Source organism: Grus americana, chromosome 1, assembly GCF_028858705.1.
Source record: "Grus americana isolate bGruAme1 chromosome 1, bGruAme1.mat, whole genome shotgun sequence".
Classification (NCBI taxonomy): domain Eukaryota; kingdom Metazoa; phylum Chordata; class Aves; order Gruiformes; family Gruidae; genus Grus; species Grus americana.
Genome location: NC_072852.1, coordinates 45,444,918 through 45,469,774, shown reverse-complemented (window position 1 = coordinate 45,469,774; position 24,857 = coordinate 45,444,918). Strand labels below are relative to the sequence as shown.

The window sequence follows — 24,857 nt, the reverse complement described above, 5'->3', positions numbered from 1 at the left end:
CTGACATAACTCTAGTGTAACCTAGTGTCAGAAGTCCTCTGGGTTATGCTATTTGGCGAAGGTAGGCAGCCTAACTAACACAGATCATTGCCTTGAACATTAGGAGGAGACCCTGAGAGAAATTTGTTCAGCATGAACTCTTGAAAACCACAATGACATTATACTCACTTGAGAACATGGTGAGGACTTCAATTTTGATGCTAGGGATTTATGGTGCAATGAACTTGCCAGTGCTCCTTTGAAAAAGAATTTAGAGAGTGTCTTAGTAAAGAGTAAACATAAAGCACACACGTTTAGGGTTAAAAAAACCCCGCAAACAAAACCAAAACACACCCAAAAAAAGCCCCCTGTGCTTACATCATAAAAATACTGGTTTGTTCTAGGAATTCTAAAATACCAGACTTCTGAATTTTAAGATTACTTTCAATTATTCAAAGGTACCTGTGATTAGACAGAGCTTAATTTAGTCCTCAGGCATGGAAATGCTTATGCACACGTGCATCACGTGAATCACCTGCGCTCGTACTACCACAGACTGAGAGGCCCTGATGAGGAGGAGTTCATTCAGGTAAATGAGTCCTATTGCCACCGCGAACTGTTCAGAGGTAGCCCCCTGAGATATTCTTTTTTTTCCTTCTCACCACTCTCTGACGTTAAATTCTAGCACAAAATATGTAATTAATTACTGATTGATAGTATTTAGACCAAATATATCTGTGCCAGATGTTTTACAACCAGAGAGAAAATATTACCTGGATGTGCTTTTTACTGTTCTTGGGCTTTGCCTTTATACAATTAGATCTGTGTGTATTTTGCCAATTAGGTAGTTGACTGTAAGGTTCTTTCTACAAAATAAAATGGGGAAGTACTTTGCAGTCAATACCGTGCGACAATTTTACAATTTCTTTGCCAGCTGTTGTAGTCTGGTGTCTTTACTCTTTTTTTTTTTTTTTTTTTTTTTTTTAACTGAAGTGTACCTCCACTCAGTTTGTCTTCAGTATTATTACTACGGCTTAATTGGAAGGGCAATGTTGAATGGATTAATAGAGGCTACAATATTCTGGGTTAATCTTGTTCTACACTTTCTCCTGGTGTTCCTTTTAGCATTGTTCTTGGTTTTTACTAGTAAACCAGTCTGCAGCTGGATTTCCTATCATTATTTCATGGCTGAGAGAATAGGGGAGAGAAGCAATGATCTAGGGGGGATTTATTGTTATGTGTAATGCTTCAATTTGCTGTCCTTCTCCCTGCTGACACTCCTATACAAGCAGCAGATTGCCTTACTGCTGTGCTTTTTGGATCTTGAAAGAAAGAAAATCTGATACCAGGGATGTTGGTTTCCTTTTCATACTGTTCAGCGGTAGGGAACATGAACATTTATTTCCCTCCTCCATTTCCACAGACCATAAGCAATTCAAAGACTTTTTTCCCCCAGACATTTCTTGTTTAATCTGTATTGCCCTTTATGGCACTGGATCCTACAGGATATCTTTGGACTTTGATTTCCTTTGTGGTATGCCACCTCTGTTGTAGTTAATACCATCACTGTCATCAGATTTACCTGATGATTATTTCATCTCCTTTCTGTTTCTCCTGCTGGCTCGTTTTGCTATATTTGGGCGAGTGTAAAAGCTTTCTTTATGAAGTAAGAGTATCTCTGAAACCCTTAGTATGGACTGTGATTTCCCAGTTATTTATCTGGAACATGGTGATATACCACAAAAAAAGCCCTTCCAAAAGCCCACAGCAGGCCTTCCTCTTGCTGTTGCTCTTTCCCTCATTCCCAGTGATGAGGAAAGCAAGTCCTACATTGCTGGGTACAGATGGAGTTGCTCATTTAACTTTGTTTGCTCTGAACTAGCTCAAGCAAAGATATCTGAGGTTGTATTAGGTCTTTCAGGCTGATGCCAACCAGATTTCTCGTCTGGCTGAGAAATCTTTGGGAGGGGGCAGAGACCCTTATGGTGTGTGTAGCAGGCTGTGTGTACCTGCAGTGTCTGTAGAAAGCAAAAAAAGATGAAGTCAAGAATATATGATGATACCATTTCTGCAGCATTGTGATCTAAATAAGTGATTGTGACAGAAACAGATGGACTATATTTTATCGGATAAACTAGTTAGTAAAAATAAGCAAAGCATTGGGACCATATGAGCTATGGCCATGTTTTGGGGTTTTTTCCAAGGAAAAATAGCCATTAGTAGTAGATACTTTTATGTGAAATTATTTAAATTAAGGAATGTGTTCATATGTAGCTCTTTCATGACCACATTTGATAGACAGCATCATGAAATTTGTTGATGGCCTTATCTGAAAGACCAACTTGTAAGCCAGATCTGCAAGCCATGTACATTTTAAATTTTCTCTGCTACAATGTTTCAACCAGTTAGAAAGTTTTCTTTAATGTTCCTGCCCTCCTTTAAAGATTTCCCAATTGTTTCAGCTTACTTCCAGTACTTTCTTTTTCCCTCCTCTCTGTACTAATTTGACACTGTTTCTTGCATATATTGGGGATTTGGGGCGGTGTAGGGGTATGACAGTTAAGAATGTCTACTTTGAAACTCTTTTTGTGCATGCTCTTTTGACAAGATTTCCCTTAGAGCTTCAGGTAATAATTGACAGAGATCTATTCAAAACTGAGATTTCATTATTATAAACATTCAACTGATTGTTTATTTACAAATGGATTGTGATTAATGTACAGCATCATCAACAGGAAACTGGGTACCAGGAAATGTATCAGCACAAAAAATTCAACCAGATTAAAAAAAAAAAAAAAATCAGCCAGATAATAAATAAAATAGATAGATAAATAAATAAATAGAAAGATGAGAGACATGGACATTCTTCACGAAATCTGTAATAGAGAAGATGCTGCAGTTCCATCCCTAGCTTATTCCGTAGGGAATTCCCCTGGGGCATGGGAGGTTCCCACTCCTTTCACTAACTGAGAAAATGCATTTGAATCAGTGTCATCTACAAGATGTCTTTTGCTTCTACCAGCATAGCATATTTTCACGTTCTTGTTCAAGCTTTTTTTGTTTGGAAGAGAGGAGAAAGCATGACCATAAAACTGTTGGTAAAAACCCTCCTGAGAACCTGAGGAATGTTATGTTAGTTGCTCCTTGAATTAATGCTTCATAACTTTCTACCTGTGATCTTTTGGAGTCATTATTCTATATGATGTACCCATATAATCGATATAGCATAAAATAATAGAAAGGCATAGAAGTGACAAAATGTCTGTTCAAATCCCTAAGTAAGCTTTTAAAGTATGCTTCAAAATTCTTAAAATACCAAATTTTAAGCTGTCTTTTATTTTTAACTGTATTTTTAAAGAAAACTTTTTTTCTCCCAATCGTACTAAGAAAAATTAAAATGTTGACATTTTTGGTAAGTTGGAAATTTTGAATACAAGACAGCTCTATATATTAATACAAGAATAATGTAAAGCAAAAGTGAACTATGAGTAAAATCAAAGTAGCTTTTACAAAGAGTTCATCAAAGAATTATGAGGGAAGTTTATGTATGTAAATCAAAATATATACATGCATAATTTGCCATCACAGCGATTGTCTAGTGGTGAGAGATTAATTCTAAATACTTTTTTATTTGTCTTTCCAGAAATCTCAGATATTAAGTAAATTAGTAGAAAAAAAATCTTTTGCATTTAATTTATATGTGTTTGGGTTATTAATATCTTAAGGAAAAACTTATATTTATGAAACAAAAATATTTCTCTGCTAGTGAACATACTCCTAGATATCACAGCTTGCCATTTCAAAATAACCATGGCTTATATCACATAAGGTACATGATCACATGCCCTTTAGCGCGTTTCAGATTTGGTATTTGGCTTGTGTCTACTTTGGAACTCCTTTCGTGCATGATCTTTTGAGAAGGTCCTTAGTGCTTCAGGTACTTTGCAGCAATTCCTGGACCACTACTTAGAGAGTTGTAGGGCAAATTCAATGCAGGGTAAAATTTGTTCATCTGTGACAACTGCTAAAATTGCTGTATGAGATTAAAACTGTAAAACAGATTATAATTAGCAAAGATACAAAAGTTATCTCAAATTTGCAGAATGGAATGAAGTATGATGATCAGAAAGTTTTGTCCTATTTGAGTACTATTTTGTTTACATATGTGATTGCTGCATATTAATGGGACTTTGATTCAAGCAGACTAACTGAACACTTTCCAAACAACAAACTGAGTGTAAATAAGTATTTAAATTGCTATTGCCATTTTACCATGGTGTTCTGAATGTAGACCATTGATGGCTCAGCAGCTAACATAAAATGTCAGGATAATATAATTAACAAGTATAAAGAAAGCAATTTTGGAACTGAGTTATTTGATGTAATGAATTTTTAGAGTAAAATAATTTTATTCAATGATCCACAGAGGGGCAGGTGGTCTTGATCTGGGTTCATTTTATGGCTGATTAGGGAAAGAATGTTGTTAAAGCCATTAAGCAATGTTCTTTGAATTTGCTAGAAGATTTCTGTATAAATATATTTTGACAATAATAATACAGAAGTATTATTCTCAGCCTGGAGAAGAGAAGGCTCTGGGGAGCCCTTAGAGCAGCCTTCCAGTAGCTGAAAGGGGCCTACAGGAAAGCTGGAGAGGGACTGTTTACAAGGGCCTGTAGTGACAGGACAAGGGGTAATGGGTTTAAGCTGAAGGAGGGTAGATTGAGATTAGATGTTAGAAAGAAATTCTTCACCGTTAGAGTGGCGAGGCACTGGAACAGGTTGCCCAGAGAGGTTGTGGAGGCCCCCTCCCTGGAAGTGTTTAAGACCAGGTTGGATGGGGCTTTGGGCAACCTGGTCTAGTGGAGGGTGTCCCTGCCCATGGCAGGGGGGTTGGAACTAGATGGTCTTTGAGGTCCCTTCCAACCCAAACCATACTATGCTTCTATAAGTGCTAATGAAAGCAAGCTTGGTTTTCTTTCAGATCTTGCTAGAAATATTCCATATATACATTGCTATACACCCTACCATCTGAAGGACAAGCCTTTTAGGACTATTTTTCCTGTGTGATGCTCTTTGAGATCCATAACTTATTTAAAATGACAGTTACAGTGAAATACTTTGTCCCAATACTGCATCAAATAAATTTAACCAATAAAGTTGCACCTAATCAAGAAAGTTAATGACAGGTTGGACTACTTTGGTTTTATTTTTTTCACGTTATAGGTCAAAATCAAAACATTTTGGTTTTGCTTGTTCTTTTTGCTTGCTTTTTTGACATGAGATAATTAAATTGCTTAGCCTATGCTGGAAAAGGTTAGTGTGACTATTATAATGAGGCAATGCCAGCAAGTCCTGCTAGTGAATGCATTTTTTTCCTAAAATCATTTATTTGCAATATAAATCATATTCCTGAGATCATATTCCAAATGCAATGTGAATTCTGGACTCTGGATTTATTATTTTTTTCTTTATAACTATATTCATACCAGGGCTTTCAGCAGCACACAAAGTACTTCGGCAGAACTTGGTTCTAATGTAGACCTAACTAGTATGTCGTCCAGACTTTCTGGTGTAGTGAATTTGTGATTTATTAGTGTTGCTTCCTGTTAGCAGCATGGCCTATTTTGCAAATTAAATAGACTATGATGAAGTTTAAATGCTGTGTAAGTTTAGCTAAGATGTATGCATGCAATTTGGTGCTTTTTAGGAGTAGTATTGTTGCAATTTGTACTTGAATAGTCACAATGTCAAACTAAAGCTATTTTGGTATAGTATTCTGCTCTTACTGCAAACGTTTACTTCTCTATGTGATGTTACCTTCTGGAATCCCTTGGTATGAATGAATACTGATCTTTTGCAATTTTTTTCATAACTACACCTGTCTTATCAATCGTGAAAATTATTGTGTTTTTTTTTTTCTCTTCCTAGTTGCTTTTTTAATTTTTAAAATACTCTTTGTTTTAGAAATTCTTTAGAGTCCACATTACAAGATAATTAATGAATAATGTCACTTCTCTGTAAACAGCGCCTATCAAATGGCTCCATAGACTCAAACGATGAGGCCAGTCAAGTTGTTGAACTTCAGGAACTACTGGAAAAGCAAAACTACGAAATGGCACAAATGAAGGACCGTTTGGCTGCACTGTCTTCCCGAGTAGGAGAGGTAGAGCAGGAAGCAGAGACCGCCAGAAAGGAGCTCATTAAAACGGAAGAAATGAACAGTAAATATCAGAGAGACATTAGAGAGGTAAGGAGTTCACCAGACTCACCTCCTATTTCTTGACTGCTGTTCCTGCGATGCCCAATACAAGCTGATAGAAGCCAATGAGTACAGGAAAGCAAAAGCTGAGCACTGATAAAGGCCCTTGTACATAGGAAACACAAAGTTTACAGTAAGAAATAGTACTAGAAATCTCTTCATAAAACTGTGTTCATATAAGTGCATCTGTATATGTGCAACTCTAATAGGAGGAAGGCCAACTCCTTTGTGTTTCAGCGTTACTAGAGTGCATTCTGGCAAGTGTTCAGCCATTTCAAGTTTTTGAGATGAACTCTGTTAAATAGAGATGCTGGTCATGTAGGTAGTCTAAAGTACATTTTTAAAACTCCGGGGCTGTTTTATAAAATGGTGTTATTTATATAATCAATTATAATATTTACTCACGTGTGGTAATTTCATTTCTCCTGTTATAATATGCTATTCCCTTCTCTCAATAAATGGAAATATAATTCAATTTTCCTTTTCTTTCCTCTTCTTAAATTTGTGGTGCTCCTTAGTACTCTCCAGAGTATCTTCTCTTGTGTGGATGTTCTCAATATGTGTGCATGGTTGGCTCCTAGAATCTATTTTAGTATTGTGAAATTAGAGTAGTTATCTTTCTGTTACACTGTTTCCTACAATATCAGTATTTCATATGGATTTATGTGTGTGTGTGTGTGTATATATGCATATGCATCTATATATTTAACCTGTTATTTCTAGTTTTCTGGAAAAAAATGTTCCTTCAGAACTTCTGATGTCTGACAGCCTCAAAGTGGCTTCACATCTTTGTACTCTGCCTCTTTTTTAAGTATCGTGTCATTCTTATCCAGTTACAGAAAATAGTTTGCACTGATATGTTCCTCCTTTTCCACCACTGCTACATTATATCACTAGGGGGCTCTAATACCACCGCTCTCATTTATCTGTTGACAAATATTACTGCTCCACAGACACTTGATTGCCACTTGCTCCTTCTCCCTTAAATACCGCATTACACCAGCAACAGGCCGCTTGCTTTCAGCCCTTCAATTCCTAAGCAGAGCGGCCACCAAATATCAGTGCAAAATCTGCTGCAAAAGGTATATGTAAAGGTGGAAGTGCCTGTCTTCATTATTTCATACAGCCACAAAAGATAGTCTTCCCAAACCAGAAAATTAAAAACCTGACAACAAGAAGGGTAGTTTAGTATTGTGTAACTTGGATAAATTATTGGATTTTTTTTTCTGTGTGTTTTTTTGTAAAATGAATTACATACATAATTACTATTTTTATGGTGGGGTTTTTTCCCAGCAATATGCAAAAGAATCACCTGGATATGGTCCATTTTAGGACTAGCTATTTGGATCACTTTATATGTTCATTGTGTCTTGCTTGAAAAATAATCTCACTTACTTCAACGCTGCTTTCATAACGTACTATAATGCAAACAGCAAGACATGCTCATCAGTAAATACTTTCATTGTGAAGGATTATGTGGAAACATGTAAGTCTTCTCAAGAGCCAGACACAAGTTTAAAACTAATACAATTTTCTGCTTTCCTAAAATTAATTGAAGATAAATAAACAATGTAATAGACATACTAATGCATAATCTATCTGAATTACAGCTATTGAATTTAGTGAGGCCGACTTGTAATACATGAGTAAATACAGCTCAAGATTTTAAAGAAATCCTTATCTGTAACAGATATGGATCACATAGTCATATGTTATGGTTCTGTTATCTATCCAGCATTGTGGTCACTTGTTTTCCTGAAATTTCAGGACATGTCACCTGCTGTTTGCTACATGTCCTTCCACAGAAAATTTTAGCAGGACCCAGGAATGAGAGTAGCAATGTGCACATACATTTTTTTCCCCACATCACTGCACTATATTTTCTATTATTATGTAACTATAGCAGTTTTTCTGTTTTCTAATCAAGCCCACTGTTGTTTAAGAAGCAAACATGTAAAGGTGAGCTGCCTTTGCTGGTTTTTTGCATTGAAAATACAGAAATTAGAAAAATATACAAAAGGTGAGGATTGTTTCTGTTTGCTCTACTCAACAGCTACCACTTTAAATATCCTGTTACAAGAAATCCCAAAGGAAATAAATTTTCTTTAAAACAGAAAAATTACGCTAAGCACACCTTACATCCCTGTGTACTGTTAGCATGAAAATTAAACTGATAGAAAATTATGTAACATTTTAATTGCATGGTTCTTGATGGGTTTTTTGTCACATTAGGCAATGGCACAAAAGGAAGATATGGAAGAAAGAATAACTACGCTGGAGAAGCGCTACCTCAGTGCACAGAGAGAATCCACCTCCATACATGACATGAACGATAAGCTGGAAAACGAACTGGCAAACAAGGAAGCCATCCTACGTCAGGTGCAGTATCTGCATTAGTCAGTTGATTTCTTCATACACAATGAAAATTAATGCAAGAAAGGGGGCAGATCTACAGTCGGAGGTTGCCATTAGGTTAATCTGTTCCTTTTTAATCAACAGATCAGTTAATCTAAAAAACCCCAAGTTGTTCAGCATCTCTAAACTTCATATCACCTACTACAACTGTGAATACCAAAGCAATGTGTATGTTCGACACTGTAAAATAACTGTGTTTTCTAATAGTATATTGCATAAATTAACATCATTATATCCCCAAAGTAAAGGATTATCTTTGCTTCTCCTGTAACAATTTTCTGAATTTTATTTTTAAAGCTCAATGATCTTTGAATATCTTTTCTAAAAGAGTATAACATGATTGTGCAGTTTTCTCTCATGGTACTTTGTTTCCACGGTGATTCCAAAAGCTGAAGTGTAACGTGAACAGAAAAAAAATGGTATGTAACTTGAAGAATACAATGTAAACTGAAAGCTAACATAAAATGAATATCATTCAAACCGTAAAAGATGAAATTGCTCCTCAGCCTCAGTATCAGAATTCTGTATTTCTTTTCACCTATCATGTCTTCAAACAATATAAAATGCTATATGGGAAATAAGCCTGTATGATCTGATAATGTCTGCTTCTATGATTGTATGCAGATACATTTACATACACATGCACACATCCCTCTGTATGTGTGTGTATGTATATACGTGTGACTACCTCTTCAAGGAAATTAAAGCATCAGGACTCAGACTCTCCAGCTTCTGCCAGCTTCCTTTGGCTATTTTAAGAGGTATCTTCAGTTGTTAGGCGGGGAAAAAAAAAAAATACCCAGCAATGGAAAAGTAAGGTACCTGCATCTGTCCTTCGAGTTTTTATTGCTGCCAATGTCAGTCATGCCGTGCTGCAGAGGTCTACCCACTCAAAGCGGTGATCAATAGAACTAGGCTTAGAATATATACAGGCAGACTTAAAGCTGCTTTGCAGCATTGCGATGTGAAAAGCCTACCTTTTCATGCTTTTGAAGGATTAAAAAAGAATCTAAAAGCACACGCCTTTTTCATTATGTCTTCTATTACCTGGAATGAATGGGAAAGCAGGAAACACTTGTCAAGCCATTAAAAACTTCTTAATCATGTGGTGCATGTCAGTAGGCAGGAAAATACTGCAGTTATCAAAAGTTTTCCTGTTTCTCTTTAATGGTTATCACGGATTAATCAATTTCACTGCTGTAAAATGAGACTTAATTGTAGGTTCACAATGAAAAATATAACTGTAAACTTAAGCAAATAGCAACCAGGATATGATCGTGAATGAATTAGTTGGGCAACAATTGTCAGTTTTAACATTTTCTGATATATGATTGGCATTTGTTCAGAAAATTGCGTTTGGCAATTTATGAATAAACTTTGCTGGGAATTCTATCATTTTGGAATTGTCCTTCTGTCCCATTTTAGCTCATACATAAACTTTTCTGTGAGATGGGCTCAATGTTTCCATTTAGAAAATTCTCATTTTACTAGAACTAATACTTTTATTTTGCTCAGATAAACAGCACATTGATCAGAGGAGCTTTTGGTTCATCTTCATTAGTACCATGTTACAACTCCTTTTCTTCACCTTCACATGATTCTTGAGCCTCAAATCACTCATCATTAGTGAGACTGGCAGCCTACACGGTTCCGTGCTTGAGTTAATACCTTTCAATAAGCTCTCCCAGGTTGTGGAGTATCTGTGCTTACGTAGTGAGTTTTGATCACTTCCCTGATATCTAAGAAATTGAAGGAAAATCTTAATTCTGATTTTATTTTTTATACCTGTTTATCTGTCTTTGGCCTTCAGTTGGAAGACAAAAACAGACAGCTGCAAGAGCGTCTGGAGCTGGCTGAGCAGAAGCTGCAGCAGACGATGAGGAAGGCTGAAACCTTACCCGAAGTGGAGGCTGAGCTGGCTCAGAGAATTGCAGCTCTGACTAAGGTACTGCCCAGAGAAATAGGTTCACTTCAGAAGCCCCACTGTTTAATGCTGATTTGCGTCCTGATTCCTCACCTCAAGGACAAAACAAAAGTAGTGTCAAGCTGACTTGAAAGGAGAAAACGTTTCCTGATAACTATGTGCCACAGGTTTAACCAGGAATGGTCTCAATGACGTGTTTGTAATTCTTAGCATTTTGGTAATAGGAAAAGTAGTTATATGAAAGTTAACCTAGACTATATTTATAAAGGAGTCATATATTTCTAACATGTCAGCATTACTTATCCAAGGAGGAGGATTCATTTTACTGTGTAAGAGTTTCTAATTTAAGAGGAGAGGGGAAGTCCCATTCCTAAACATACTTAGTTCTTCTGGATGTTTTCATACACCACGTATATGAAACAACAATTATTTTCATTCCAGTAAGTGCTATAAAATCAAATCTTAAGGGCAGCTGGGATCATTTGTACAACACAAATGAAGACAACTTGCAGTACATACTTACAAGGTTTGTTTTGAATGAGTCTTTGTATCATATATTTACAAAGACAAATGTGAAACCCTGAGAGGACTTCAAACTGGGTTTTTTTCTGATGAATTTATTAAATGGCAGCTTTCTTGCAGAAAAAAAGATAAAAATAAATTTTCAGCAGTGTGGTTTTCATATTTGGCCTCTAATACTTTCAGATGTGCACGTAGTTAGTACTACAGCCCAGGTATTATCAGCTTCATAAAGACATATAATGATAATATGTTTATTCTTAATCTCTTAAAATCAAATAAAGAAAAATTCATTTAAGAGACTGTATTACATATCATTCTGATTTATCTAAGCTTTCCTTTCTCTATTGCCAAGGAATGTTTCTAGCTATTTATGTGCCTACCCATTTTTATATTTGATGGATTTTTTTCAATTCTCATGTTTTTTCCATTTATAGTGAAGCCTTAAGTGCTGAGCAGCTCACTAATGAAGTCCAATTTCTAAGTAATTTAGTTAAGTAGAAAGAAAGAGAAGCTTTGGGGGTATTTGATGGTTGAGGTTTTTGGGGGTTTTGGTTTTTTTAATTTTATTAAGATAAGATCATTATTCAGTAATCAAGATTTTGTGCTGTCCACTTCAGGCTCATATGAATGGGTGGGATTTGAAACAGAGACTGAAAATGGTGGAACAAAAGAAGAATCAGCAAAAAAGAGAGCTACATGAAATACCAAACAAATATCATTGCATTTTAATAAAAACTCAGGTGCACATAAGAGCAACCCCTTGGCATTTTAACTTTTTTTTTCAGATGTTTCTGATTCGACAAATAATCACATATTGTAATGCCCTCAGTAGCTTAAAAATATTGTTTTCTATTTTAAGAGGTTTTTTCCTGAATAATTTCTCCAGCAATTAGGCACCAGTAAGTATTTTGCAGACTCAAGCATGTTTTTTCTTGCAACTGCATTTTTCCTTGAGCACATATTAATGACAAATATTGTAAGAAGAAATCCCATTTCAACCATGCAGAGCACTCAGGGACTTCCATGAGATGCTGTTGTTATTGTGACCATAAAGCTGCAGTATACATCTCCGTTTGTCGTCTTACATTATTTCATGGGATGCGTTTAGAGAGCTGCGAACAGAGCTGATGCTCCACCCCGTTTCACTTTGATGTACTTTCTCAAAGCTTATGCCAATTGGGAAGCTGTAAGAAGTCTATTAGACTGTAATCCCAGTTCTGTTCATTTCTCTGTAATTACATGAAAAACTGAAGAAATTAATTTTATTTAAAATTATGTCTTTTTGGAATACATGACATGAAGAAGAATGTCAGAATTTGACCAATAGGCCAAATAAGCCTATGTTTTATATATCCTGTATACAACGTCTATGCAAACTGTAGAGCTTATTAAAGTGCTGGTTTGACAGCTCTGAAGTTTCAAGTCCAGTGCTTTTCATGGATCAAATAGACGTAGCTCAGAACAAGGACGATGTTGTAGTCACTGCAGCTTACTTGAGTGGTTTTAAATTAGCTAGCTGGTATACTGTTACCACACTAGCTATTCAATGAAAGCTGCAAGACCTACCTAAAGGGCTGAATAATGCTTAATTACCTTTGCCTTTGTTGAGCTTTGTGCCAGCATACACATTGTCAGGAGGGCTCAAATTAGCTGGCTTCGACTACCTTAAGTCTGCCTACCTGAGCTATGGTCACTGCAATGTCCATGTATACTACGTAAAAGATGAGCCCCCTGAATCAGCTAGTCTTTCTGTACTGCAAAAAAAAGTCAAAACTGATTCTCCTTTCTTTTGTACTACCTTTATGAAAGTGGCTTCTCTGAGATTAATGAGGTTACAATCATATGAAAGAGGTGAGTTAAGCCTAATATTTTACATGTTTGTTAAAGGAAAGTAGTATGGGGTAACTAGAAATGATGACTGCTTCACTGTGGGTAAAATAGGACCAATTATTTACATGTGGAGATAGAACAAACATGTTCTGGATTTGGATGTGATTTTCCTCCCCCCACCACCCAGTTTAAAATATGCATGTTACAATTCTGCATTCAAGTTATTATACTCTTCCTCATATTAAATCTGGGTTGGGATTCTGCAAAAGAAGGATGTAGAATGAGATCCTTCTGTGGTGTCAGTTTTTAAAACAAGTTGTTTTTCTTTTTATATATATATATGGGCTAGTGAATGTCTTTTGCTACTTTTCCATGCCCAAACTAGTTCATAAGGAGTGAACTTCCAAAAGTTTGGACTATACAGTGAACTCAGATAAGTACCCATAAATTTACCTGAATCATTTGAACTTTTCTTTGGCTTTGTCTTCACTGTGTTCTGCCCATTGGGTGAGCAACTAGAGGGTTAGTCTGCCAGAGGCAGACTAACCTGGAACAGCATGATCCCATGTACTGTGCTGTCCTGCCTGGCCGTCGCACTGGTATCTGTCTGGTCATGACAAGTAGCACAGCTCTCGGCATGTATTCCAAGATTTAAATTGCCATGACTCATTGAGCCACCTTGTACTCACTCTCACAGTATTGGTCTGTTTGCCTGCCCTGCACAAGAGGCAGTTGGTACTAGAAAGAACCTCCCTCAAGTATTAACTAAACCTTTCTTTATCCTGTAAGATGTTTGTTTTCCTCAGAAGAGACAGACATTGGAGCATCTAGAATCTTCAGATGGTTAGTCTGTCCAACATGGTTTCTCCTTGCATGTATTCAAGGAGGGGTCTAGTGGAGACAACCAGCATCCACCTACTTCCATTCACTCACTCCCACTAGTAGTCACTCTGCCCCTCGGGTGCTTGTGCAACAGAGGTACCATGTCACTTCTCTGATCACAAGACAGCAGTCAGCATTTTACTCCATCATTCCTGTATGCAGGTCACCAGAAATACCAACAGTGCTTTTTAGCTGCATTGGAGAAGCATTGACATGGAGAAGAGGAAACCATTATCATAATAAACCACATTTAGCATAGTAACATGTTCAGCTTATTTTAAAGGTGATAAAAAATGACTTGAAAGTTGGAGGCAAGTGGGACACAATGCTTATTTTGTGACAATGTGGGGATTTGGTTTGCATTAAGTAGGGAAGAAGTTGCAAGAAAGTGAAAGGAGGTCTGCAGTGGAAACGAGGCAAAGAGGGGAAAGAAGTTCTCCTGCAAGAAGTGGATGTGGTTAAGGCAGAAAACTCTCTGATAACAGGAGAGAGAGAGAGGGTGATGTGTTAGCTGGAAAAGGAAGTTGATAAATCTTTTTCTGGGAGGGAGGAAAAAAAAAAGAAAAAAGAAAAAAAATAAAATAATCTGTGGGGATGGAAGCCTAAAAAAACTCCACATTTGCAACACATTAGTCTCCTCAAACCACCCCTCTTTTTGTGCTTCCCTTTCACAGAAGATTTTGTCCAGATAGGAGGAAGAAATGAAAGAAAAATGTTTGACAGAGCTAAATGGAAGGAGTTGCTTACTAAAACTAGGAAGTGGAGAAGGTAGTGGGGGAATGAAAGAGGGGCGGGAATGTGTGGATATCTAGTTACTGAAAGGTTGGGTTTCAGAAAAAGGGGTGACTTAAGCCAACACATTTTGTCACACTTGTAATGGGTTAGAAATGAGCATGTGAACAAGTAGCTGATAACTTTGTGAGCTGTTGTGACTCAGCCACCATGATCACCTATTTTCACTTTCAATTGCATAGCTCAATTCAATAATGCCTTCTTTCTTCTTGAATAACTCATTCAAAGGATAGCCAAAAGAATGTGTGCAATAAGAAGCCATTAGAAATCTGGAGACAGCAGGTGTTCCAAAGTCAAGGTCTCAGAACTGTAGAAATTGGCTTGTACCATTAGAAAAGTTTACATTTGTTCCTGCAGCTCAGCATGAGGAAGAAAAATTATAGCACCTGTACTGTACAGGTGCTTTCTGCATCTGAAATTGGATATTTTTTTTTTCAACTAAGATGCAAAGACCTAGAAAATGTGCAGTGCCAACAGTAACAGATGATGTGAAAGCAACATTTTTTTTGTGGGCGCATTAGCAGCAGGAGCAGCAGCAGAGTTTTAACAGGGTTAGAGCGCGATAATACAAGCTGCTTTGGGACTCCCTCAAAGCAAAATTTTCCTGTCTATTACTGGCTTAGACTGGCTATTTCTTTGCTATTTCATTGCATATAGAGTGCAAAGTGAGCATTAAGACTCATGCTGGTATCTCATAGGGGTCAGACATTGTTAGGTTTTGTCCATATATTTTTAATCCAGTCGAAAATGCACAATTTCACAAATCTATTTATAACTGAATGTGCTGGCTAAATGCCTTAAATGCTAGTTGCTGAATACCGCACTATGTGTCTTACTAATCCTCCTGTACAGAGTACTGGTGAACAGACATGCAAGTCATGTATTAAAAAGAATGGTCTGCCAGGCAAGTAGTCACGCAAGTTCCACTTTAGGAAGTTTTTAACTCAGTTAACTCTTAGCCAAGCAAGTCAGAAGAAATCCCACTTCTGTTTATGAACCTCAGAGTCCATGGTTGTCCCTTCTGTCTCATGTGTATCTGAAATTCTGCTGGAGGAAGCTGACTAACACTGGTGTCTCAGCCTCTGCCTTGTGCCTCAAACCACATTCAATATTTTTATGGTAGACTCCCAAGTCTCCCAAAGGGCTTATTCCAGTGGGAATGCCTGGGCCTGACCAACACATGTGGACAACAAAAACACATAGCTGCCACAGGCACATCAGTCCTAACAACATGGCCTGGGGAAGTCTGTCCAGCAAGCATTTCCAAATCCCTTAGGGAACAGCTGAATTGTTAGGTCTTTTTGTCTGGAAGGGTCTCTTTGAGACCCAGGTTGAGGCCTTCCTCATCGTAAAGGGCAATGAGAGGTGTTAAAACCCTCATTTCAGAAGCGTGTTCCAGCTAGGCACACCAGGAGATGGAGGGGCTGCTCTTCCCTCCTGCAGCTCTTTGTCTACAAGTGGGTTTCTGCAAGCGAGAGAAAAAGGGAATATGTACGTGTGTTTGTGTCTCCCTGGCCCTTACAGAGTACACCCTTTTGATTCATGTCCCTGCTGCAGGGGCTGCTCATGCATTTGGCACATGAGAACCAGTGGTTAAAACCCCTAAACAGCATTAGAGCCCAGGGTAGAGACTCAGGCTCGGTACCTGTGCTTGTTCTCTGCCAGACAAGCAGTTGAGCTTATTTGTTTAATGTCTCAGTTATAAAAATAATTGGTTCTTTTAAAGTGACACAGAATAACACTTTAGGAAAAAACAAATGAAATGCATATAGATAAAGGAAACAAAATATTCAAATACATTTTAAGTGTTTAGAATAATGACATTTATTCTGATTTTAAGACATATTCGATTTTAAATAATTTTAAAGGCTCTTTATCCTACCAAAGAGATGTGAAGGGAGATGAATGTGGAGATCAGCTCTGTTTTCTTTTATGCTGGAAAACAAAATACAGGTACTCTGTGAGTACCTGAATGTGAGCCACATTCAGGAAGGCTTTTTAACAAGGAGGTACCTATCAACATTTTAATATACTTCGTGAAATACTGAAAACTATTGTGCAAAAGGGTTTATATATATCTTAAACATATACCTTACTGAATTATTAAAGCAGGAAGTTATGAAATAGCAGAATTAGATAGCTATAAGAATCTTGAGAAAACATCATATTCTTTCAAGACTGTTTTCTATATAAGAATTCATATAACACATAATTCAGACAATAATTTTATTCCTCCTCCTCTTCCAAATAATAGTTAGGCCTAATACCACAATTATTTTATGCATTGAAAAGACTGTTTGCTGCTAAGGAATAAGGTATGACATAGTTTGGACTGAAAATCTATTTTTTAGTTTGAAAAAAAATGTGAATCATATAGCCAGGTAGACGGGCTTCTCAAGGACAGGTTATAACACACAGCACCACATATCAGAAGACTTAAATGAGATCCCCTTTGAGCCTAGAAGTATTAGTTTGGTTATCTTCATATTTTGCATTAATCTGCAATTAAGTGTATAGAAGCAGTGAAGATTAAGTATCTTGCCTTAAAAGTGTGCAGTCAGCTAATGAAGTTTCTAAGTAGTTTACTTTTGTAGGATGATAGCCCCAATGGGTTCTACATCTCCATGAAAATGGTTTCAAAGGAGGTAGAATTTCTTAAGCCTTCACCATCATCAGCTCATAGCTTTGATGATTTCAAATCTTCACCTGACCCTTAGAGACACATTAAGGGAAGGCCTTGAACCAAGAGTGCAGCCAAGACTCAAAAAGGGGAAAAGTCTATCGTCTACAGAGGAGGATAAAGCTTGGTCTCTTCATGGAAGGGATAGCATGGTCTGGTTTTCTGCAATCTCAAGGACTGAACTTCTTCAATCCTTTCTATTTATCCAGTTGGGAAAGGAAGCAGTGCATTAGGAATTGTGTGCTGAAACAAACTAATATGTAAAACTGAAAGGCAAGATAAAGAAAGTCATAAAGGGATTGTTACTGGTCCAAGTTGTAATAAATAGACAAAATAGTTTCAGATAATAAGTTCAAATACATACAGTACTCCTGCTTCATGATCAGAAATAATAAGTGCACTTATTAAATGAGCTCAGTTACATAGTATACTGACTGTTCCTTAAATTTTGCAAGAATCTGAGTTTTGTGAATATACTTACTCTGAAAAGAATAGTAGTCATCTTCAAAGTTAAGCACTATTCTTGTATTTATACAAAGCAGGATTTTCTCCTAAGAATGTCTTCGTGTCAAAAGCTGCAGTTTATATTTATAAATCTCAGATCACAGGCTTGTTTTCTGTCTGATCTTTTGGTCCTGGTAATACTACTGAGTTTAAGTTATAGGTAATTTTACGTTACGATATACATCCTGAATTACTTTGGTATCTATTTCTAATTATCCTGATAAATCATTAGTAGACAACAGCATGAAAAACAGTCTTACTAAAAAAATATAGTTGAAAAATTAGTATTTCTTGTACGCATTAAAGTTTGCTCATCTAAAGATGCAGTTCAGGATCTCTTTTTGAGAGAGAGTAAATCTGCCAGAATGAAATAGCATTTGACAAGCGCAAGCTCACAACTCAAAGTCATCAGTAGCGCTGTCTATACACCTTATGCACATTCCTGTTTCCATAGCAACAAATCCAATATAGCATTTCCCTTTCTTGAAGGGCTTTTTTTTTTCATTTTGAATGATAACTTAGATTTGTTTGATATGACAATAACATGAATATTCATGTTTTGCAAAAATGACCTAATTAAGGTCAACTTCTGTCAGAAATAGTAATGAATCTTTGGATGGATAACCATTTCTGTACTCAGTAATAACTTTTCATTCCTATTAATGAATTTTTATTTATAGGTTCTTCTTTTATCTGATGACCTTGATCTTCCAAAGAGATCCATCAGGGTGGATCCTTTCAAAGGGATGAAAACTATATTGTTTATTTGGATGAAAGGGCTTATGTAGTGTATTCTAAAATGGAATACTAAAGCTTGAGCCTTGTCTCTTTTGATGTTCTTTCTGTTTTCTAGAAATTAGGGAATGTACCATAACATTGCACAGTTCTGTAACTGATCGATCCATTAATTTAGTATTTATGCATTGTTTTCATTCCTAGAAAATGATAGAAGAATTATAAAGGACTTTCTGACATTGGCCTCGTAGAGTCCTGTTCTGGTGTTTAGTTTGCCATAATTCCAAAAAAAAAAAATCATTAGATTAGACAGTGTTGCTTTGAATCCACTCTGTAGTAATATGTCATCAGCCAGCCATCACTAACCTTGACCTTCCATGTGTAGGTTGATAGCTTTTTTAGCATTCCATTATTTTCAGTTTCTCCACATCAACTGCATCATATTCACCAAGTATCAGTGTAGTTTATTCCACGTAAAAATCTGTCAGTTAAAAGTATTAAATTTTCAGTCACACTTTTCTTTTAAGCATTCTGTGCTGTGTTCTGTTCAGTGTCAGTGTCTTTAGTTCTGATTTTTCAATTTTGTCCCTCTCCTTTTCCTTGACTTGTTAGTCTGATCCAACCTCTTCTACCTCATCTGATGATTATCAATATGTTATGGAAGCTAAACTACAAGAAATGATCTCCATACGTAGGAAGGTAGTCCTACTGGACTTTACTTTCTATTGCTAAATAGAATCCATCTGATTTGTTTTCATTTTCTTTAACTTATTTTATTTTTTTTTTATTGATAATCAACCATCGTGCAGTTCAGTGCTTCAGGAGCTTACGATTTTACGATGGCAGGTTTGTGTTCAAACCATGCACAGTCTGCATGTTACATTTGGCTGATTTCATTGCTCATAAATAACTCCAATGTTTTGCTGATGCTTGGATGTAACAGGCCTTTGTAGCTGACACATTTCAAGCAATGCTGTTCAGCTGCCTGTTTAAATAAAGTTTCTTTTCGGAAAACTAAGTTTGCAGTTAGTAGTAGCTTGCTTTATGTTTTGTTTAAACTTTACTGAGATAAAAACTTACAAAGCCACTTAAATTACAGAAAGAGTCTTTCTATTTTTTTACAGGCAGAAGAAAGACATGGAAATATTGAGGAACGTATGAGGCACTTAGAAGCTCAACTTGAAGAGAAGAATCAGGAACTTCAAAGAGTACGTGTATTGCAGACAACTTCTGTGCACTTTTCTTTTAATTTGTCAATGTAGTGCTACATTATGCGCTCCAGCACACAAATCTATCTACTGATAAATGTTTTGTTCATAGCAGTGATGGCAGCATCTTCCCACTTTACTTAACCGTCTTAATATACTAGTTTACATCTAGTTGCAGCTTTCAATGTATTCTGCTGATGCAAAAATGAATGTGCATTAATCAATAACTGTAATTACCTTTCCCATAGAATTTCTTTAAATGGCTACAGTTACCATAATCTTTTTGGAGTTTTTGATGATACAAGTCTGTACTGGTTAATTTTGGACCCTACCAATCTGTCTCTTCTATTCTACATTAAAGGCAAGGCAAAGGGAAAAAATGAATGAGGAGCACAACAAAAGATTATCGGATACCGTAGACAGACTTTTGACAGAATCCAATGAGCGTCTGCAGCTACACTTGAAAGAGAGAATGGCAGCACTTGAAGAAAAGGTAGAGTGCAAAGAGCAGTATAAACTTCAGCTTGATAAAGATTTTTCTATATGAAACCTGTTCTGCTTTTGTCATGCATCATGCTCGTTTTTCTGTTACCAAATATTACCACAAATATGGTCATATACATTCAACACCTAATTCAAGAGTGTGCTTAAGAATCATTCCAGAACTAATGTGAACTACATATGCTGAAGATTATGAGTCCCTGTTTTATCAGTGGTGAGTCTGATGAAGAGCTTGTAAAGGACCAGTGCACAACTCGGTATGAGGCAGGGAGAAAGTGGACAAGAACTGAGGAATGGCCACGTTTCAGATGTGCTGTCATTGCCGTATTTTAGGCTGCTGATTTTACCTCACTTCCTCTGGGAAGAGTAAAATGCTGTCACCACAGGAGAAGGAGCATCCACCCTTGGAGAGGGAATTTTATTTACAGGTTTTCCTCAATGTGAGACACAATGGGGTTGCAAAGTTCAAACTCCATGACCTTTTTATTCACCCTCCTCAATCCTTCCCTCTTCTACTTATTCACCTTCAGTTTGATCTGAGGGGAATCTTTCAGTGTCTTTCAGAAGGGTAATTCAGAACCTCTCAGAGGATGTACTTCTGGTTTCTGTCATTGAAACAAAATATCATACAAGGGAAGAAATAGGCCTGCCAAAAAGAAGAACCTGGGAGAAATAGTTGTGTAAGAGTGTTACAGTTGCTCAGTTCAAAGAAAATGCAAAGTTTTTGCTGTTCCTGATAGAACGTGGTCCTACATGTTTGGATTACTTCCAGTGTTTTAAATGTAATATATACTCAAACTGAAGCATTAAGGGATTTTAATTTTAAAGTCCGGTGAATATGAGCCTTGCTAACTTGTACATGGAGGCTACATGTGTATGGTGATAGCTGAATACTGAACATTTCTCTAATTTATTTCTTTTTTATATATATATATTTATTTTTTTCTTTTAATTTCTAGAATGTATTGATTCAAGAATCTGAAAGTTTCAGGAAAAATCTGGAAGAGTCTTTACATGACAAGGTACTATACTGCAATTTTATCTATTTTTATCAAAAGTTTCACATTTATTATTAGGAAATATGTATTTGGTATATTAATTATCCAACTAGCATGTGAAATCTTCCTGGCATCAATGATCATTCTTTTAATCACCCAGATGTTTTAACTAGCCTTTGGGGGTCTAGCTAAGTTTATGGTTGAGATCTTAGCCTCAGGAAGGCAATACTAAAATTCATATTGATTTCACTGGCTCTGGAATTTTTGTTCTATCAGTTTTAATTCTGAAAAACTCTTGTTTAACAGAGATGTATGCATAAGTGGTTATATTTTCATAGTGAAGAATGTAATTGCTTGATTTGATGCAATGCTTCTTAACAGGTGCAGTGGCATTATACTAAATATAGTTGCAAGTGGCCTTTCTTAGTTCATTGCAAATTAACCCCTAATACTGTTTAGTGAATCAGTCAAATTACTTATAAATATTTATTCCAATCCCAAATATTAGGATTTTGTTTTGAAGTTATGCTTGCCTTGAGCACAGTAGGATACACAAATATATCTACCTTTGGATTCAAAGAAGGGGTTTTGTAATGTATCAAATCCATTTAAAAGAGATTGCATACATTTTTAAAAACATAGCTCCGTTCGATACTAATATAGTTATATCATATGACATCCAAAATCAAGAACTTTGAGAAAAATAGCAAAAGAAGTATCTGTTCAAATTGTTATTTTCATCTACATTTGGATAACCTTGTAGAAAGGCAGAGATTAAATCCCCAAAAAAGAACATGTAGTGCATTTTAAATAAATAAAATTTCCCTGCTGTACTACCACAGTTATAAGATGATTCAGCTGTCACAAAATCAGGATCATGCTTCACCATCAAGTTAGATGACAAAAAGGACATTTCTAAAGCTGTGTCAATTAAAACAAAAGTTTCTATCATTTTGCTACCAGAGAATCTAAACCTGAATTATGGATAGCAATTTTGTCTGTGTAAATAAGGTATTTTGCCAACATTATCTCTAACATAGCTTCATTGTTTTAACAGTGTTAGAGTGGTAGTGAATACAGTGGCTAATTCTTTTGCAGTGTATTTTCTGGCTTGAATGTTCACAGCAACTCTTGACAAAGATGAAAAATCTAGTGTCAAAATCTACATTTGTATTGAAAGTATGTTTGCAAAGATATTTTTATTTATTATATTTATTGATTCTTGCTTAAAGATGGGAAGTGAAACAACAGAATCACAGAATCACAGAACAGCAGGGGTTGGAAGGGACCTTTGAAAATCATCAGTCCAACCCCACTGCTAAAGCAGGATCACCTAGAGCAGGTCACACAGGATCGCATCCAGCCGGGTTTTGAATATCTCCGGAGAAGGAGACTCCACAGCCTCTCTGGGCAGCCTGTTCCTGTGCTCGGTCACCCTCAGAGTGAAGAAGTTTTTCCTCATATTCAGGTGGAACTTCCTGTGTTCCAGTTTGTGCCCGTTGCCCCTTATTCTGTCTCTGGGCACCGCTGAAAAGTCTGGCCCCATCCTCTTGACACCCACCCTCTAGATATTTATAAGCATTGATGAGATCCCCTCTCAGTCTTCTCCAGACTAAACAGACCCAGCTCTCTCAGCCTTTCCTCATACAAGAGATGCTCCAGTCCCCTCATCATCCTTGTAGCCCTCCGCTGGAGTCTCTCTAGTAGTTCCCTGTCTTTCTTAAGCTGGGGAGCCCAGAACTGGACACAGAACTCCAGATGTGGCCTCACTGGGGCAGAGTAGAGGGAAAGAATAACCTCGCTCGACCTGCTGGCCACACTCTTCTTAATGTACCCCAGGATACTCCACTACTCTGTGCAATGGATGGAGATGAGTTCTCTTCACACACAACCACACAGGTCTGACTCCAGAGCTTCTAAATTTCCACTTTGAAGGATTTATTTGTTCCACTTTGATGAAGAAACTGATGAAGCAATTGCAGATGCATGGACTTAACACCAGATATTAATAATCTCTAAATAACTAGCAAATTCTACAAGTAGAGTAACCACCAAGTCATCTATTCAACCAAGAAATGGTGTAAAAATACTGTCATAAGAATTACTGAATCTGATAATAATTAAGCACAGATCCCTTTCCTTCCAAGCATTTTAGAATCCTGAAACTCTAAGAACAGCTGTGTTACTTCTTCATCCCATGTTCTCTCTTAATTTGTTTTAAAATTCTTTGATTTCTTTTTATTTTATTAGTAGACTATTGCTATTTGTAGACTTTGGGAACAGCGCCTTTTTGCCTAATGGTTGCTGTGAGTAGTCTTTTTGTTAGTTGGTTCCAAAAATCCAATTTTTGTGGCACTCCATCATTTTCCACAAGTAGCACCTCATACTGGAGTTTCATCAACTCCCAAGAGCAAGCTGTAAAGCTGCAGTTCAGTAAAGTACCTATAATGTGGTTGTCTCTAAGTCTATGTCTCTATTCATAAATAAAAAGGTCAGGACACAATCTCTGTCTCTAAAGGGTAAATAGCACGTCACACGCTGAACTATGCCTATCACGGAGAGTGCAGTTAGTGCACAGATCAGTGCTGGTCCTTTTCCGGACCCTAGCTGTATAAGAAGAAAAAAATAAGTTTCAAGTACAAACCTGTCCTGTCATCACTTCCAACTAGTGGAAAAATACTGAAGAGTGCTATACAACCTCCTCTTGATGCATCTCTTATTAGCAGTAATGGGACTTGAAAGAGTTCACTGCCTTTTCTTCTTGTAGTCAGTGCTACATTTGGTTTATCTTACTTGTTTAGCTTTACAAGAGCAATATCTCATAAAGTAAATTTATTTTGTATGACAAGTAAGTATATCTTAGTTTTCTCATTTCCAGGAAAGACTTGCCGAAGAAATTGAGAAACTGAGATCTGAACTGGATCAGATGAAGTTGAGGGCTGGTTCTTTAATTGAACCCACATTGTCAAGGTAATATTTAATGACAAAGGTTTCCTCACTTTGAGTTGAAATAGAACATAAATATAAGTGTCAAGCCTTTACATCAAGGATGTGTTCAGGCTGCACATAAAAATATATTTCTTTAAAAATGTAAAACCTGTGCAATTATTATTATTGTTGCTTTTCACTTTTTTCATAGGTAAGCAGTGAGTATACACTGAAATATTACTGAGATTAAGGAAAAGTTTTTTAAATTATGGAATGTTTTCAAAAGTGTATCTAAATACCCATTTTTTCCCAGGAAAGCTTAATAATAAAGTTGAAACCATCATCTTTAATGCTGAAACTATTCAGCATATTTATGATCATATTTATTTATTTATTGTGTCAAGTACATCTAATCATTATTTTTTTATTAGCAAGAAATAACTCAGCTTTTCTGAGTGTATAAGATAAGACCGCAGACCTTCAGCTAAAAATGATGGCAGTATTCAGAGAGATCTGAAAATACCACAATAGGACATTAAACATTACACCTCTTTGTGGTGGAAAAGCAATATGGGAACAATAGTGAGACAAGTGTCAGAGAAGTAGTTACCAACAGCTGAAATGAATTTATTATTCTAGACAGACAGTCCTTCTTCCCTAAAAGTAACCCTCAAAATAAAATTGTTATTTAATTATAATC

General features: G+C 36.5%; 1 protein-coding gene across 8 annotated transcripts in view; it reads left to right on the top strand.

Moving 5' to 3' along the window:
* PPFIA2 (PTPRF interacting protein alpha 2) overlaps positions 1–24,857 on the top strand; it is a 355,402-nt gene that overhangs the window by 277,477 nt on the left and 53,068 nt on the right. For 7 of the 8 annotated variants that reach the window (XM_054832748.1, XM_054832813.1, XM_054832758.1 and 4 more), the window contains 7 exons: positions 6,005–6,226; positions 8,471–8,617; positions 10,464–10,598; positions 19,647–19,730; positions 20,092–20,223; positions 21,191–21,253; positions 24,108–24,199. In XM_054832748.1, coding sequence (XP_054688723.1) covers positions 6,005–6,226; positions 8,471–8,617; positions 10,464–10,598; positions 19,647–19,730; positions 20,092–20,223; positions 21,191–21,253; positions 24,108–24,199 — 875 coding nt within the window. Of the gene's footprint in view, positions 1–6,004; positions 6,227–8,470; positions 8,618–10,463; positions 10,599–19,134; positions 19,222–19,646; positions 19,731–20,091; positions 20,224–21,190; positions 21,254–24,107; positions 24,200–24,857 lie in introns of all 8 variants that reach the window. The other variant, XM_054832803.1, reaches the window with a different exon arrangement.